Below are 13,287 nucleotides of genomic sequence, written 5' to 3'. Positions count from 1 at the left end.
AGGAGGGCAGGGCCAGCCTTGGCAGGGTTCAGGAGCGCCCTGTCAAAATGCTGCTTCTCCAGCAGCCTCCAGGCTGGGCTGAAGGGCACCAGCTGAGTGCAAGGCCAGGGAGTGCACAGCCCTGGCAGGCTGAGGAGAGGAAGTCCTACAGCCATGCGCCCGTTGACCCCCTCCGGTCCAGCCTCAGATCGTTTCACGGCCATGCGCTGGTGACTCGAGTGAGTGAACAGGGCCGAGAACTATGCCATGGGGGAGGCTTTCTGCAAAGACCCATGACTGTTGGTGGCCTGGCCAGGAGGCCCAGTCTCTGACCATGACCCTGTGCCAACAGTCAAGAGTATCCAGCCTGTCTCTGGGCACCACGCCAGCTTGGGCTGGATGCGTCGAGGCTTCAAGGCAGGGGTTGAGACTGAGGCTGTGTGTAGCCTGGGTCTACATTCAGTTCCAGCACTTCCAGCTTTGTGCCTTCTGAGTTATAGTTTCTACTTCTCTGAGTTTCAGTTTCCTTTCCTGTAAAATGGGAATAAGGATCTAGCTGACCTTAGATCCCAGGAAAAGATAGGGGATAGAGCTTAGCACACTACCGTCCATTGTTAGTGGTGGTTATTGTTGCTGTTCTGTGTCTTAGAAGGGTGGGCTGCTCCGATGGAGGGCTCCAGGGAGGACTGAAAGGGCAGGCCCAGTGCTAAGGCCCAGGAATCATGCATCCTCCCTGATTGATTTGCCTCCCAAGGCAGGAGTTTTGCTGAGAGAAGCAGGGGTCATGCTACCACCAGCATGAAATCCCATTTTACGGTCAGCCTAGAAGATATGCTCTCCTAAAATTTCAGCCTTAGGCCTCAGCTGTGGCAGGCAGCACAGGCAGGCATGGCCACTGCAGCCTCCCAGAGTTATTCACAGCTGACAAAAAAATTGCAGCTCTGATGATCAGCGATCAGCCCAACAAACACCGGTTGGTGTCCCCTAGCAACTGTGCTGGTAGTTTGGGCTACGTGGGGCCTCACTGCCTGTGGCTCTGGATCTGGTTACCAGGAGTTTATTGAAGGTTTCACCTGGCCTGAGAGGAGCCGAGAGGGCAGGGGCAGCTTTCAGACACACACGCCCCAGGGGATGGACATGTAGGAACTCCCCATAGCTCTCTCCAGGAGAGGAAGGTCCTGCCCTCCCCCACACTCGCCACCTGCTTTCCTCAGCAGTTGTCACACCTCGTTTACTCTGTCCTCAGTGCCTGGGTTGTGTCTCCTTGACCTCCCACCAAAGCCTATCTTGTCCCAGGCAGCTGTGGCCTCCAGCCTGCAGCTCGTCAACCCCATGACTCCCAACTCTAGGATTTTTTCCAACCCATTAGCCCCTCCACCCACTCAAACCCTGTCACCCCCTCCAACTGCTTTGGGTCAGTAGCCCCGAATCCCCAATCCCCCTTCTTCACCACAGTCTCCCATTCTCCCTGCTCAGTTCCTCCTTCACTGTCCCCTGCTTTCTTCACTCCCACCCCATGTGGCATTAGCTCACTGCCAGTCCCTTGCACCTGTGCAAAGGCCACACCCCAGGCAGAGCCTCACCCAGTAGGAGGCACTCAGCCCACCAGGAGCGATCCTATAGCAGTGAGCAGGTGAGCCCCCCAGGGTGCCTGCCAGCCAGCCTTGGTGGGACACTAGCCAGCAGCATTCTGGGCTCCCCCATTACCACCTGTCTGCACCCCTGCCCCCCTCCCTCAGGGCTCCCCCGTCTCTTAGCAGACCTCACCTCCTGTTCCTCAGACCAGAACCCTCCAACTCCTTGCCCGGTGGTGCCCTCTGTACCCGTTCTCTGCCCTTTTCTCCCATGTCCTCCCCTCCCCGCCCCCCAGGGATTTCTTTCCAGCCCACACCCCGCAGCACAGGAGTATCTATCTTGTCTTCACCCGCTCTCCGTCTCTAGGATTCCTCCAGTGTCCATATTCATTTTACCTTCTCCCATCTTCAAAAGCAAGTCCTCCCTCCCCGTGTCCCTCTAGTCATGGGTTTCTCACCCTTGTTACTCTCTCTCCTTTTCTGTCATCCCTCACTGTTCTTACTTCCTTGCTTCTCACTCTGCTTAGGCTCCTGCCACCACCATATTCCAGAACCTTCCACCAGGGCCACCTACAGCCTCCATCTCCCGTTTCTCCATCCTCATCCCCCAGCCTTCTCAGCAGTGGTTGCCACAGTCAAGCATGCGCTTGATCTTGAAACACTTTTCCTGTGGGTGCTCTGACCAGACTCCCCCCGATACCCCAGTTCTGCTCCCTCTCTGAGTCCTCCTTGGTCCCCGTGGTCGTTCACCACACTAGGTCTGACCTCTCATTGCGCATCTGCTCCACAGCTTTACTCCCCATCAGGAGGCTGGCTCCAGCCCACACCTGCCTCCCCAGCTCCAGCATCTCATGCCCAGTATGCGCTGTCCCCACAGCAACCTCCCCAGGCTCCATGAATGCCCCCTACACTGGTCCATTCTAGCTCAAGATAACTGGCTGGGAGTCCTCCCTGCCCCTCTCCTCTCCTCAGCCCACATCCAGGTTCTCTTTGCAAAACTTGCTGTTATCAAAACAATTTTATCAAAAAGTAAAACCTGCTTTTATTACTGATCCCTGCTCTAGTTCAGGGGGACTTTTCCACTTGATTCTTTTTTGTACTCTTTAATTTTTTTTTAAAGAGAACATTTTGTCTTTATAATAAGAAAAGAACAATGTAAGAAGTCTGATAGCCTGGGTGGGCTTCTAAGGTGGTATCTATAGTTTTCCCCAAAAACCATCATGGAAGAGGAATCTTACAACATTCAGTAACATGTAGCTATATTACCAAGAATCTTGGGAGAAATTAGAGAAGTAATTGACGATTCCAGGGTGAAGTGGGAATAAGGGGTCACAGTGTGACCAAAGTACCAATCAAAGAATGTTGGCACCATTGGGATTCTCACAGAATCTTCCGTAGCAGGAATCTCCAGACGTGAGTGATTGTGTAATGTATGTACCCTTATCATGGAAAGAAAATTGAGCATTTACCTCCAATGTATTGTATTTTTAGTATCTCATTTATATCTTCCATGGTATATTATAAAAGCAAACCTAATCAGAATTTCTAATAGCACCAAAAAAAACCCCAAACACTAAAAGTTCTAATATTTTCTTCCTATGCTGTGATGAGCTGTCAAAATCAATCGCCCATGCAGCTCACTTTGGAGGCCGTTGGCCTAGGACAGCAGTTCTTAGGTTCCATGGTGCTGTGTAAAATGTATATTTGAGGGCCCCCGCCTCCAGAGAGTTTGATATTCCCCCAAGCCTGGGAATCTGTATTTTTAACCAGCCACCCCCAGGGATTTGGGGGTAATCTTGGCCAGTGATTCATTTGAGCCTGCCTTAAGAAACCTTGCTCTAGTGTTTCGAAAAGATTAAAAAAGAAAGAAAGAAAGAAACTACATCTGTTTTTGTTTGTTTGTTTGTTTGTTTGTTTTCGGTACGCGGGCCTCTCACTGTTGTGGCCTCTCCCGTTGCGGAGCACAGGCTCTGGACGCGCAGGCTCAGCGGCCATGGCTCACGGGCCCAGCTGCTCCGCGGCATGTGGGATCTTCCCAGCCCAGGGCACGAACCCGTGTCCCCTGCATCGGCAGGCGGACTCTCAACCACTGCGCCACCAGGGAAGCCCTACATCTGTATTTTAATAGGAAGTAGAACTTGGCTGATCTGTTTTTAGGCTGGAAATATTGAATGGCTTGTTCTTAGGCCTCCAAAGTAGCCACGAACCCATCCACCTCTCTTCATCCCTACTGTCCCCATGCGTACTTGGCCACGTGACTGCCAGGAGGAAAGAGACCAGGATATGAGGAGAACAAGGTTGGGCTGTTTAGATGTGGTGGACAGGAATGCCCTCTGGAGGTGATATTTGAGCCAAGACCTGAAGGATGAGGTCTAGCCTTGGGAAGAGAGGGTTGAAGAGCATTTGGGGCCAAGAGTTGGATATATATCAAGGCCCCAAGGCAGAAGTGGGCTGGACACAGAAAGAAAGGGACTGGAGGGCAGTGCGGCTGGAGCTTGGAGAACTGTGGGACATACACTGTGAGGATGACAGTGGGAGGTCAGATTGGGCAAGGGTCTGAGCTATGGCTCTGGGTTTTTTAAGTGTGACAGGAAGAAAACTATATCTGTTTCCTAGGGCTACTGCGACAAAGTACTACAAACTCCGTGGCTTTAAACAACATAAATTTGTTTTCTCACAGTTCTAGAGGCCAGAAATTCTAGATCAAGGTGTTGGCAGGGTTGATTCCTCCTAGAGGCTCTGAGGCTGAAACTCTCCATACCCCTCTCCTAGCTTCCGGTGGTTGCTGGCAACCCTTGGTGTTCTGTGACTTGTAGACCCATGACTCCAGTCTCTGTCATCACATGGCATTCTCTCAGTATGTCTTCACATGGTCTTTTATAAGGACATTAGTCATTGCATGTAGGGCTCACTCATATCCAGTGTAATCTTAACTAATTACATCCAAGGTTCCAGGTGGACATAAATTTTGGGAAAGGGCACTATTCAACCCAGTGCAGAATCTATTGGAGGTTTCAAGGGGAGGAGGATTTACATTTTAAGATTTACATTTGTATTTCAAGAATATTGCTCCAGGATAGCAGAGAGGTCAAAACAGCTGGCTGTCCAGGTGAAGATGATGGGGGTGTCCGGGAGGTGGAGGGAGCTGTTGGGATGGGAGGGAGTCAGGTTCACCGGGAACAGGAATTCCCTGTGGTATTCCAGTCCAGCGGTTAGGACTCCACACTTTCACTGCATGGGCCCGGCTTCGATCCCTGGTCGGGGAACTAAGATCCCACAAGCTGTGCAGAGCGGCCAGAAAAAAAAGTTCACCAGGAAGGACTGATGGGACATACTGATGGATCAGCTGTGGAGCAGATGAGGAGGGGCTGGTCCTTAAGGATGACTCCTGGGTCTCAGCACTTACACATCCCTGCTCCCTGGTCCCCACCACCACCCACATCCCTCCACAGTTCCCCCTGACCTGGCTCAGTCAGGCCTCAGAGCCTGACACTCTAGCCACAAGGCCTTGCTCTCCTCTCCCCTACCTGGCCTTACTCTGGGTTCTTGTCTTCAGCCTGTGCCCCTCTGTGATCACCTCCCACCTGGCCTATCTGCCCCTTCCTCCAGGGAACCTTCTCACCACCCCCAAGTCTGGGTCAGGGCTGCCTGGGTCAGTACTTGGTCAGCATCTCTCTGCTCTGCTGGGCAGCAAGCTCTCAGAAGAAAGGGGCCCTGGTGGCACTGCTCGTAGCTGAGCCCAGGGCCCAACACAAGCCTGTGCTTAGGGACATGTGGGAGGAGTCCAGGATCTGCAAGGAAGTCAGACGGTGCCAGTGAGCTGAAGCAAGGGCAGGCCGGGCCAGGTGGCTGCCCCTTGGGGAGGTGCTGGCCACAGGAGAGCCTGGTGTTAACAGTCTAGGCTGGGGTACGGAGTACTGCTGAGAGTCCGTGCAGAACCTGTTCTCCAGAGGCCTGCTAGCCTGGTTCAGGTGTTCCAGGGTCTCCTTCACGACTAGGCTCAGGAAGGAGAGGAGGAGGCCCATGCCAGCAGAGAGGTCTGATAACGGCTACCCCAGGGCAGTAGAAGTGATGGTCATGACAACAGGCAGGGGCTCTGGAACTCTCAAGTCATGCCCAGGCAGTTTAAGGATATGAAGACTGAACTCAGCCTTGAAGACGGAACCCAGCTGGAGGTAGAATCTGGTGGGACCCGGGATTCCAGTTCCGCGCTTTCTGGCCAGCTGTCCCTGTTGCTGCTGGAGACTGTGACCCAACCTGAGGAAGTGCTAGAGCAAGGCAGTGTCCTGACGGGGAGGAGGCCTGGTCTTGGTCCCAGAGTGTGACGTACCCTGAGAGCAGCCGGTGAGGGATGGCGCGCTGGGCCTAGGGAGGTGCCAGGTGGCCAGAGAGCAATGCGGTGCATCCTTCAGGTGCTTCCAGACCAGTTACAGGGTGGGCCCTGTCCCACGGGCTAAGCAAGCTGGTCTCCCAGGCCCTAAGGGGCTCTTCCTAGCTGGCCTGAGGGAGTCAGGGAGGCCCTGCCCTTCCCCACGAGGAGTTCTGTCTCTAGCCGACCGACTATGGCCGAGTGCACTTGGGCCCTTGACCAGAGCAGCTGTGGGCCTGGCTCAGGGCCAGTGCAGCAAGTGGACCCGGGTCAGCTGCGGGCTGGACCCCTGTGCATCAGGCACAGCCCGTCCGCTCAGAGCTCTTCCGCTGGAGCGCTCTCTACTCATGTGCCAGTCATTCGTGTCTCAGGGTAGGTGGTTTTTGCCCGGGTGCTTGTGGCTAAAGTTTCTTCAATGGAAAGAAGCCTTGGACAGGAGCCAAGGGGTGAACTTGGTGACCTCTCGAGGTCCCCACAAGGCTTGGGGCACTGTGTATACAGGACAGGGCAGCCACGTTGGAAGGGCCTCGGGCACTGGCATGACTCAGCCCGGAAGTTTAGGCCGAGAAGAGGAAGGCAGTCGCCCGCCTGAGCTCCGCAGATGCTCTCCCTGCTGGCTGTGATCCGAAACACAGCCTTGGCCCCGTGGTTTGGATCAGAGTGTTGCAGCTCAGGGCTGAGGATGCATTCAGTGCCTGGGTATTGATTCCCAGATGTCCTGGGCAGGTTAGGCAGTGGTGGCCCCTCAGAGCTAGGAGGTCCGGGTGGTTGCTTGTGAGTAAGGTGGAAAACCTCTCTTGTGTTTCCTCAGGTTAGAAATCTGTGCTACATGGTGACAAGGCGCGAGAGAACGAAACACGCCATCTGCAAACTCCAGGAGCAGATATTCCACCTGCAGATGAAACTTATTGAACAGGATCTGTGTCGAGGTAGGCGTCCCCCCTGCCGGCCGCCGCCACCCCTCCTGTGCACACCCTCAAGGGGCTGGGTCCCAGTGAGGATGTGCGTCTTCGGGGCCTGATGCGGCATGTGTACAGGGTCAGGGGCCACGGGCCCCCACCCCTACCCTCTGTATCCAGTTAGTAGGCCCAGGTGGGGCCCTGCCGGGGTCCTAGGTGTGTGTTGGCAGGCAAGGAGCCAAAGATGCAATGTGGGCATCGGATCTGCCCTCGGGGAGCTTTCTGGTTCACAGGGCGCTCAGGCAGTGCTGGGCCATAGTGGTTCAGGAGGAAATTGCACGTGAACAGGTACAAACCAGAAGTCCCAGCGCCTCTGTGCTGGTGCTGGGGCAGGAAGGGCCCAAGCTGGCGAGCTTCCCTGAACCCCTGTGTGCCTGCGTTTCGATTCTGAAGAAGGCAGCTCTTATGGTTTTGCCATCACATGCATTTAACAGATCTGGAAGTCAAAGGTCAAAGAAGCTCTGACAGTGGTCTTACTTATTAGTTGTGGATATTGCTGGACAACAGGGCCCTTCCTGGACTGTTCACATGTTAAGGAAGGCAGTGCTTAGCCCAGAAAATGGTACTCTAATGTTGAATTGTACGCAGCAGAAGTAGCTGGATGGAGAGATTTTTAAGCCAGGGGCTGCCGCTGCCAGCTCAGCCTGTGGGTCAGGCTGGGCCTGGAGTAGAGGGAGGAGAGCTGCCCGGCCACCACCAGAGCCAATGACTGAGAACCTGCTACTGCCCCACCCCTGCCCAAGAGCTGAGCTGCCTCGACTGCGCTTTGGAATCACCACCTACTCTGGCCCCAGAAGCCAGCACTGCCCAGGACAGGTGCTGGGTCATGGTGGGTCACAGCCATGTAGAGGTCAGGGCTGACCGTGTACCTCAAGGACTATGGCAGCTTCCTGGCTGCCCTTTCCAGGCTCCCTCTCATCTGTCGGTTCCTTCGGCGAGCGCTGATTGAGTATAGACAGGATGCCGGGCTCTGTGGCAGGCACTGCGAGTACCCTGCCATGGACTGAATGGACAGGCTTCCTGTCCTCGTGGAGCTCACCATCTGGAAAGACAAAGGAAAGTGGTGTCCAAGGGGCTGCCGTTGGTGCCAGTGCAGGGACAGAGGTATCAGGGTTGGCTTCATGGTGGTGGTGTTGCCGGAACATCTCAGCGTTCTTAGGACTCACTATGGCCACACATTCAACTGCAGGAAGGCGGCAGAGAGTGGTAAGGTGTGCAGTGCTCACAGGCACAGGATTCCAGAACCATGGTCCGGAGCTTGGAGGGTCGGCATCCCCGCATTGAGCCGGAGACATTCGCAGCTCCTAGACCTGAGTGGCAGCAACAGGCCACCTTTTGGTCAGGGCAGGGCATTTGGAGAGAAGATTAGTTGGCCTCTGAAGCTGATGCCCTCAGTGTTGTGACGCTTGACCCGTGGGGTGAGACATGGGCTACAGGCATATTGCTGAGGCCTGTCTGGCCAGAGGGCTAGAGGAGGTTTCCCAGGGGCAGTGTATTTAAGCTGTGAGCTGAACCAGGTGAAGGACAGGGCAGGGAAACTGCATATTTGGAGACCTGGAGGCCATAGCTGTCTTGTTAGGGAAACTGGCATATCTGCAACTAGGGCAGAAGGAAAATGTCTGAAGTGAGGCCGAGGGGTTGCCAGGGTCAGATGTGCAAGGTCTTGTGCCCTTGGAAGGAGCTCAGACCATGGTGAGGGCAGTGGGGGACTTGAGAAGCCCCTCTCTGAAGTATCTAGGCACTGGTCCCATGTGATAGATGAGAAGACTGAGGCCTGGCCTGAGGTTACACAGGGAATTAACAGCAGAGTTGGGAAGGTTCCCGGAGTTGGGGCCACATTCCTCAACCTTCTCTTAAACGCTTACTCAGGAAGCCCTCCAGCCTCTGGCTGAGAAGCTGGGAGAAGATTCCTGGCAGCTCCCCACCACCACATGTCCCTCCCCTGCTCCACTGTGTTCTACGGCTCCCCAGACCCATGTGGTCATGGACTAAAAGGATATGAGGGCCAGGTGTGTACCCTGAGTCTCCCATCAAAGCAGACCAGGAGAGCGAGGCAGGGGGCTTGCTCAAGGGCGCTGACCGCTGTGTCAGGAGTAGAACCCAAGGCTCTTGACTCCTCAGAGTGTCCTGTCCACCTTCAGGTCTGGCTCCTTGGCCTGGCATTTAAGGCCCTGCCCTGTCCACTCACCTCCAGCCTTCCCACCCACCAGGACTCTGTCCTGAGATCTTTAGGCCATATAGATCAGACGTCCAGGTCCTACAAAGCAGTCTTCCATCCTCCTCGTGGCCCTGTGCCCCTCACCAAGCCCCTCAAGGGCAGTTACCCCTCTCTCCCACACTAGCTATTCCTCGACTCACTGGAGCCCCAGTTATCCCAGGTCCCACGTGGCTCAGAGCCAGGAGGAGGTGACCTAGAAGGCAAGGCACTGGCTGATGGGGAGGACTCCTTGGATGCCACACAGTGGTCTTAGTTCCGGCTGGGCTGCTTGGGGTAACCATCTCCCTCCTGCTCTCTCTTTCCCTGACGCAGAGCGGTCTGGGAGGAGAGCAAAGGGCAAGAAGAGCGACTCGAAAAGGAAAGGCCGCGAGGGTCCGAAGGGCAGCCCCGAGAAGAAAGAGAAAGTGAAGGCAGGGTCCGACTCAGTCCTGGGGCAGCTTGGTGAGTGGCCTGGTGCACACAGCCAGGCTCATACCATCACTCCACTTGCAGCTCCCCACGAAAGGCCATGGGGACCACCAGCATCCCTGCTGCAGAGTGGGACACCCGAGAGGGGTAGCCGGGCCCTTGCTTGCCCACGCACTCCTTCCAGCCATAAAGGAGGCTGGGGTCTGGCATCCTGAGAGTTCCTCTTTTGTAGACTGGAGACTGGGCCCAAGAGCTCAGGGACTGCTAGGCCATCCTGGGCCTTCCAGGAACCCAGCATCATGCTGGGAGGTGAGGGCCTGCCATAATTCTCTGTCCCTGTCCCCCTCTGCCAGAATGTCCTCAAATGGGCCTCCCTTCAGCCCCAGGAAATCTTCTGGGAGCCACCCAGAGAGACTCATAGGAGTGGCCCTGGCCCAGCCCATCTCATTGTCACAGACCTGCTGCCCCGTTAAGCACAGCAGTCCTAGAGGGACCCTCAGCCTTGGGCTTTGTCTCCTAGGATGTCACATGCTTCCTCTAGAGCACTTCTCAGGGCAGGTGTGGTGTCCCCTTCCCGACCTCACCTCTAGTGTAGAAGCCCCAGGTCATCTTTTATTTTCCTCAGTCTCAGGAAGGAAACAACTTGGTATCTAATGGGAAGCCCAGTCTCACCAGCTGCCGCCTCCCAAGACCTCAGTAAAGGAGGGAGGGCCCATAGCTGGAGCTGGCCCTGGCATCCAAAAGGGACCTTCTACCCAGATATACCTTGCTGTCCGGTTCACGCCTGACGCCCATATCCAAGTTACCTGCTTTGGAAGCTCTGAGAAGCGACACATGAAAATCTAGTGCCCCCTGGTGGCCTGAGGGTGCTTTCCTCCCTTCCTCCATCCCTTATGCCCCCAGGATACAGGGTGATGGGCAGGCCTGGGCGTCCACCTTGTGCAATCTCGAAGGGCCCTCGCTTGGTTTCATGCTCTGCTGTTGCCACTTTGAAATTCTTAAAATTTTTGAACAGGGAGCCCACATTTTCACTTTACGCTCTGCTTCTCAAACTGTGAAGCCTGTCCCAGGAGCAGGACGTCCTTCTGGGGAGAGGGGTATTTGGTGTGGAGCCTGCTTTTTGGCGGTGTTGGCAGGATGGATGGACGAAACAAGATAACTCAACAGGGTATAGCACAGAGGGAAAGAGGGAGGAAGGTATGGTGGTGTGCAGGGGAGGGTCAGAGAGGGCTTCCTGAAGGAGAGTGGGACACGCACCTGCTGGCATCTCACCTGCCTTCTTTCTCCCTTCGGCCAGGCCTGTCCACTTCGTTCCCCATCGACGGCACCTTCTTCAACAGCTGGCTGGCGCAGTCGGTGCAGATCACGGCAGAGAACATGGCCATGAGCGAGTGGTCGTTAAACAACGGGCACCGCGAGGACCCTGCTCCGGGGCTGCTGTCGGAGGAGCTGCTGCAGGACGAGGAGACGCTGCTGAGCTTCATGCGGGACCCCTCACTGCGACCTGGCGACCCTGCCAGGAAGACCCGTGGCCGCACCCGCCTGCCTGCCAAGAAGAAGCCACCACAGGATGGGCCCGGTTCACGGACGACTCCAGACAAAACCCCCAAGAAGCCCTGGGGCCAGGATGCTGGCAGCGGCAAGGGGGGTCAGGGGCCACCTGCCAGGAAGCCACCACGGCGAACGCCTTCTCACCTGCCATCCAGTCCTACGGCCGAGGACTGTCCCGTCCCAGCAGCTCCCGAGAGCCCCCCACCGCTGGCCCCCGAGACCCCGGACGAGGCGGCCCCAATGGCTGCCGACCCGAATGTCCAAGTGCCTGGCCCTGCGGCGAGTCCCAAGCCCTCAGGCCGGCCTCGGCCGCCCCGCGAGAGCAGGGGAACCCGGAGGTCGCCAAGTGCCAGGCCTGATGCCGGGACAGGACCGCCTTCTGCTGTGGCCGAGAGGCCAAAGGTCAGCCTACACTTTGACACTGAGACTGATGGCTACTTCTCTGACGGGGAGATGAGCGACTCAGATGTGGAGGCCGAGGACAGCGGGGTGCAGCGGGGTCCCCGGGAAGCAGGGGCTGAGGAGGTGGTCCGCATGGGGGTACTGGCCTCCTAAGTCACCCCCTACCCCTGTCCTGGGCCCTGCTCTGGTCCGCCCACGAGGCCTCAGCCCAGTCACAACTGCCATTTCCAATCTCTGCTGAGTGTCTCAGACCCTCGAGGCTGCCACTCTGTTGTGGTTTTATTTTTAATATAAAGAGAGTTTCGAATTCCACACTATTGTCTTTCCTCTGTGCTGGCCTAGGACGTTAGGATTCCTTACATGGCTCTGGCCACAAGGACCACACCAGGTCCTGGGCACCATCCCTGCCGCGGCAGCATCCCCGCCCGGCCCATGCGGTATTCCTGGGCTCCTGGCTACACGTAGGCAAGGTGAAGAAGAGCTCAGGACTCCAGCCTGCTGCCACTGGGTGACACAGAGTGTCATTTGGGCATTATTATGGCAGATGGGCCAGCCCAGGGCCTGTCCCGCCTTGCCCCCAAATCCCACTGGGGTCCATCTGGGGGGTCCTGCTGCACTCCACTGATCCCCAAGGAAGTATAATAAGTGATACCCAGCCAGAGTCTACTCACTGTCACAAGCACAACGAGCTTATATGAGAAAGCACTGAGGGGGCGAAGAGGGCCTGCTGGTTCCAAGGGAACCACAGCCGTTCCTGATCAACCCACATCATCAGAGGCCTGCCCGCCCACCCCGTGACCCTCCACTCCCTTGCTGCTCTGCCCCTGCCAGCGCCCAGCCCGGCGGCTCTGGGAAGGGCTTCCCAGAATCCTTCCTGAGCTGTGCCGTTTTCTCAGGGGACTCCCAGCCAGCCAGCCGCCAGTGCCGGCGGAGGGCTGCAAGGGAGGGCCAGTGCCCAGATGGGGGGCGTGGGGCTCAGACTCGCCCACTGCAGAGAATCGCTCTGGGACTCCAACTTCCTTCCTTCCTTTGGGGCCAGTCTCGGCCGAGGTCTGATCACTCCCAGATAGCTGACCAGACCAGACCACTTGCCTTTTCAAGTTTCCCAGTCCTGCTAAGACATGAGCTTCTTCCTCAGTTTCCTTTTGGAAACTCCTCTTTCCAACAAGCAGTGGGATCCCGGGGCCCAGGACGCGTCAGTGACGGCCTGCTGGGGCTGTTTTAAGTGTTGCTGGATCTCCCTGGTTCCTCTCTCCCTCCGAGCCTTAACCCCCTTTCCCAGCCATTCCCTCCCTCCCCACCATCACCGTCCTGCCTTTCCCACCCCACCCTCTAGGTCCCAGGTAGTAGCTCTGAAGAGTTTCAGTGGAGTGGCCCCAGGGTGACAGCTCAGGGAACAAACAAAACAAGGAATTCAGTGAAAACGTGTTTTTCTTTCTTTTATGAATTACTCCTGGATCACTTCTGCCACTGGTAAAGCCAGAACTTCTCCAACAAGAACCTTGCAAAAGTCCAGTGAATCATTCTGTGGATGCCAAAGAATATTTTGACCATAATACAGCACAGCCTGGACCTGACAACTTGTCACTTGGACTATTTTTTAAACGGAGCTCTTTAGCAACCAAGTATAGAAACATGTTCATCGCACACGTCCGGGAGGCGAGCGCAAGCTCTTGGACGAGGATGCTGTTCTGCTGCTGGTGTTGGATTTCAGATCCCCAGGCTGGGCCCTCTGTGAGCTCTCCTGAACTCTGAGACTCACTGTGGGAGGAGACTGATGGCGAAACCAGCGTGGCAAAAGTGTTCCCATGGGGTTGCCCCCACGTG

General features: G+C 56.1%; 1 protein-coding gene across 6 annotated transcripts in view; it reads left to right on the top strand.

Moving 5' to 3' along the window:
• Window positions 1-13,030, top strand: part of JADE2 (jade family PHD finger 2) — a 49,322-nt gene extending 36,292 nt beyond the window's left edge. For 5 of the 6 annotated variants that reach the window (XM_060008831.1, XM_060008832.1, XM_060008835.1 and 2 more), the window contains exons 10-12: window positions 6,734-6,851; window positions 9,412-9,540; window positions 10,805-13,030. In XM_060008831.1, coding sequence (XP_059864814.1) covers window positions 6,734-6,851; window positions 9,412-9,540; window positions 10,805-11,613 — 1,056 coding nt within the window. In that variant the 3' untranslated portion in view covers window positions 11,614-13,030. The remainder of the gene's footprint in view (window positions 1-6,733; window positions 6,852-9,411; window positions 9,541-10,804) is intronic. The other variant, XM_060008836.1, reaches the window with a different exon arrangement.
• The last annotated feature ends 257 nt before the right edge of the window (window positions 13,031-13,287 follow it).

The sequence above is a fragment of the Delphinus delphis genome, chromosome 3, assembly GCF_949987515.2.
Source record: "Delphinus delphis chromosome 3, mDelDel1.2, whole genome shotgun sequence".
In the NCBI taxonomy this organism is placed as follows: domain Eukaryota; kingdom Metazoa; phylum Chordata; class Mammalia; order Artiodactyla; family Delphinidae; genus Delphinus; species Delphinus delphis.
This window is presented reverse-complemented; position numbering and strand designations above follow the sequence as displayed.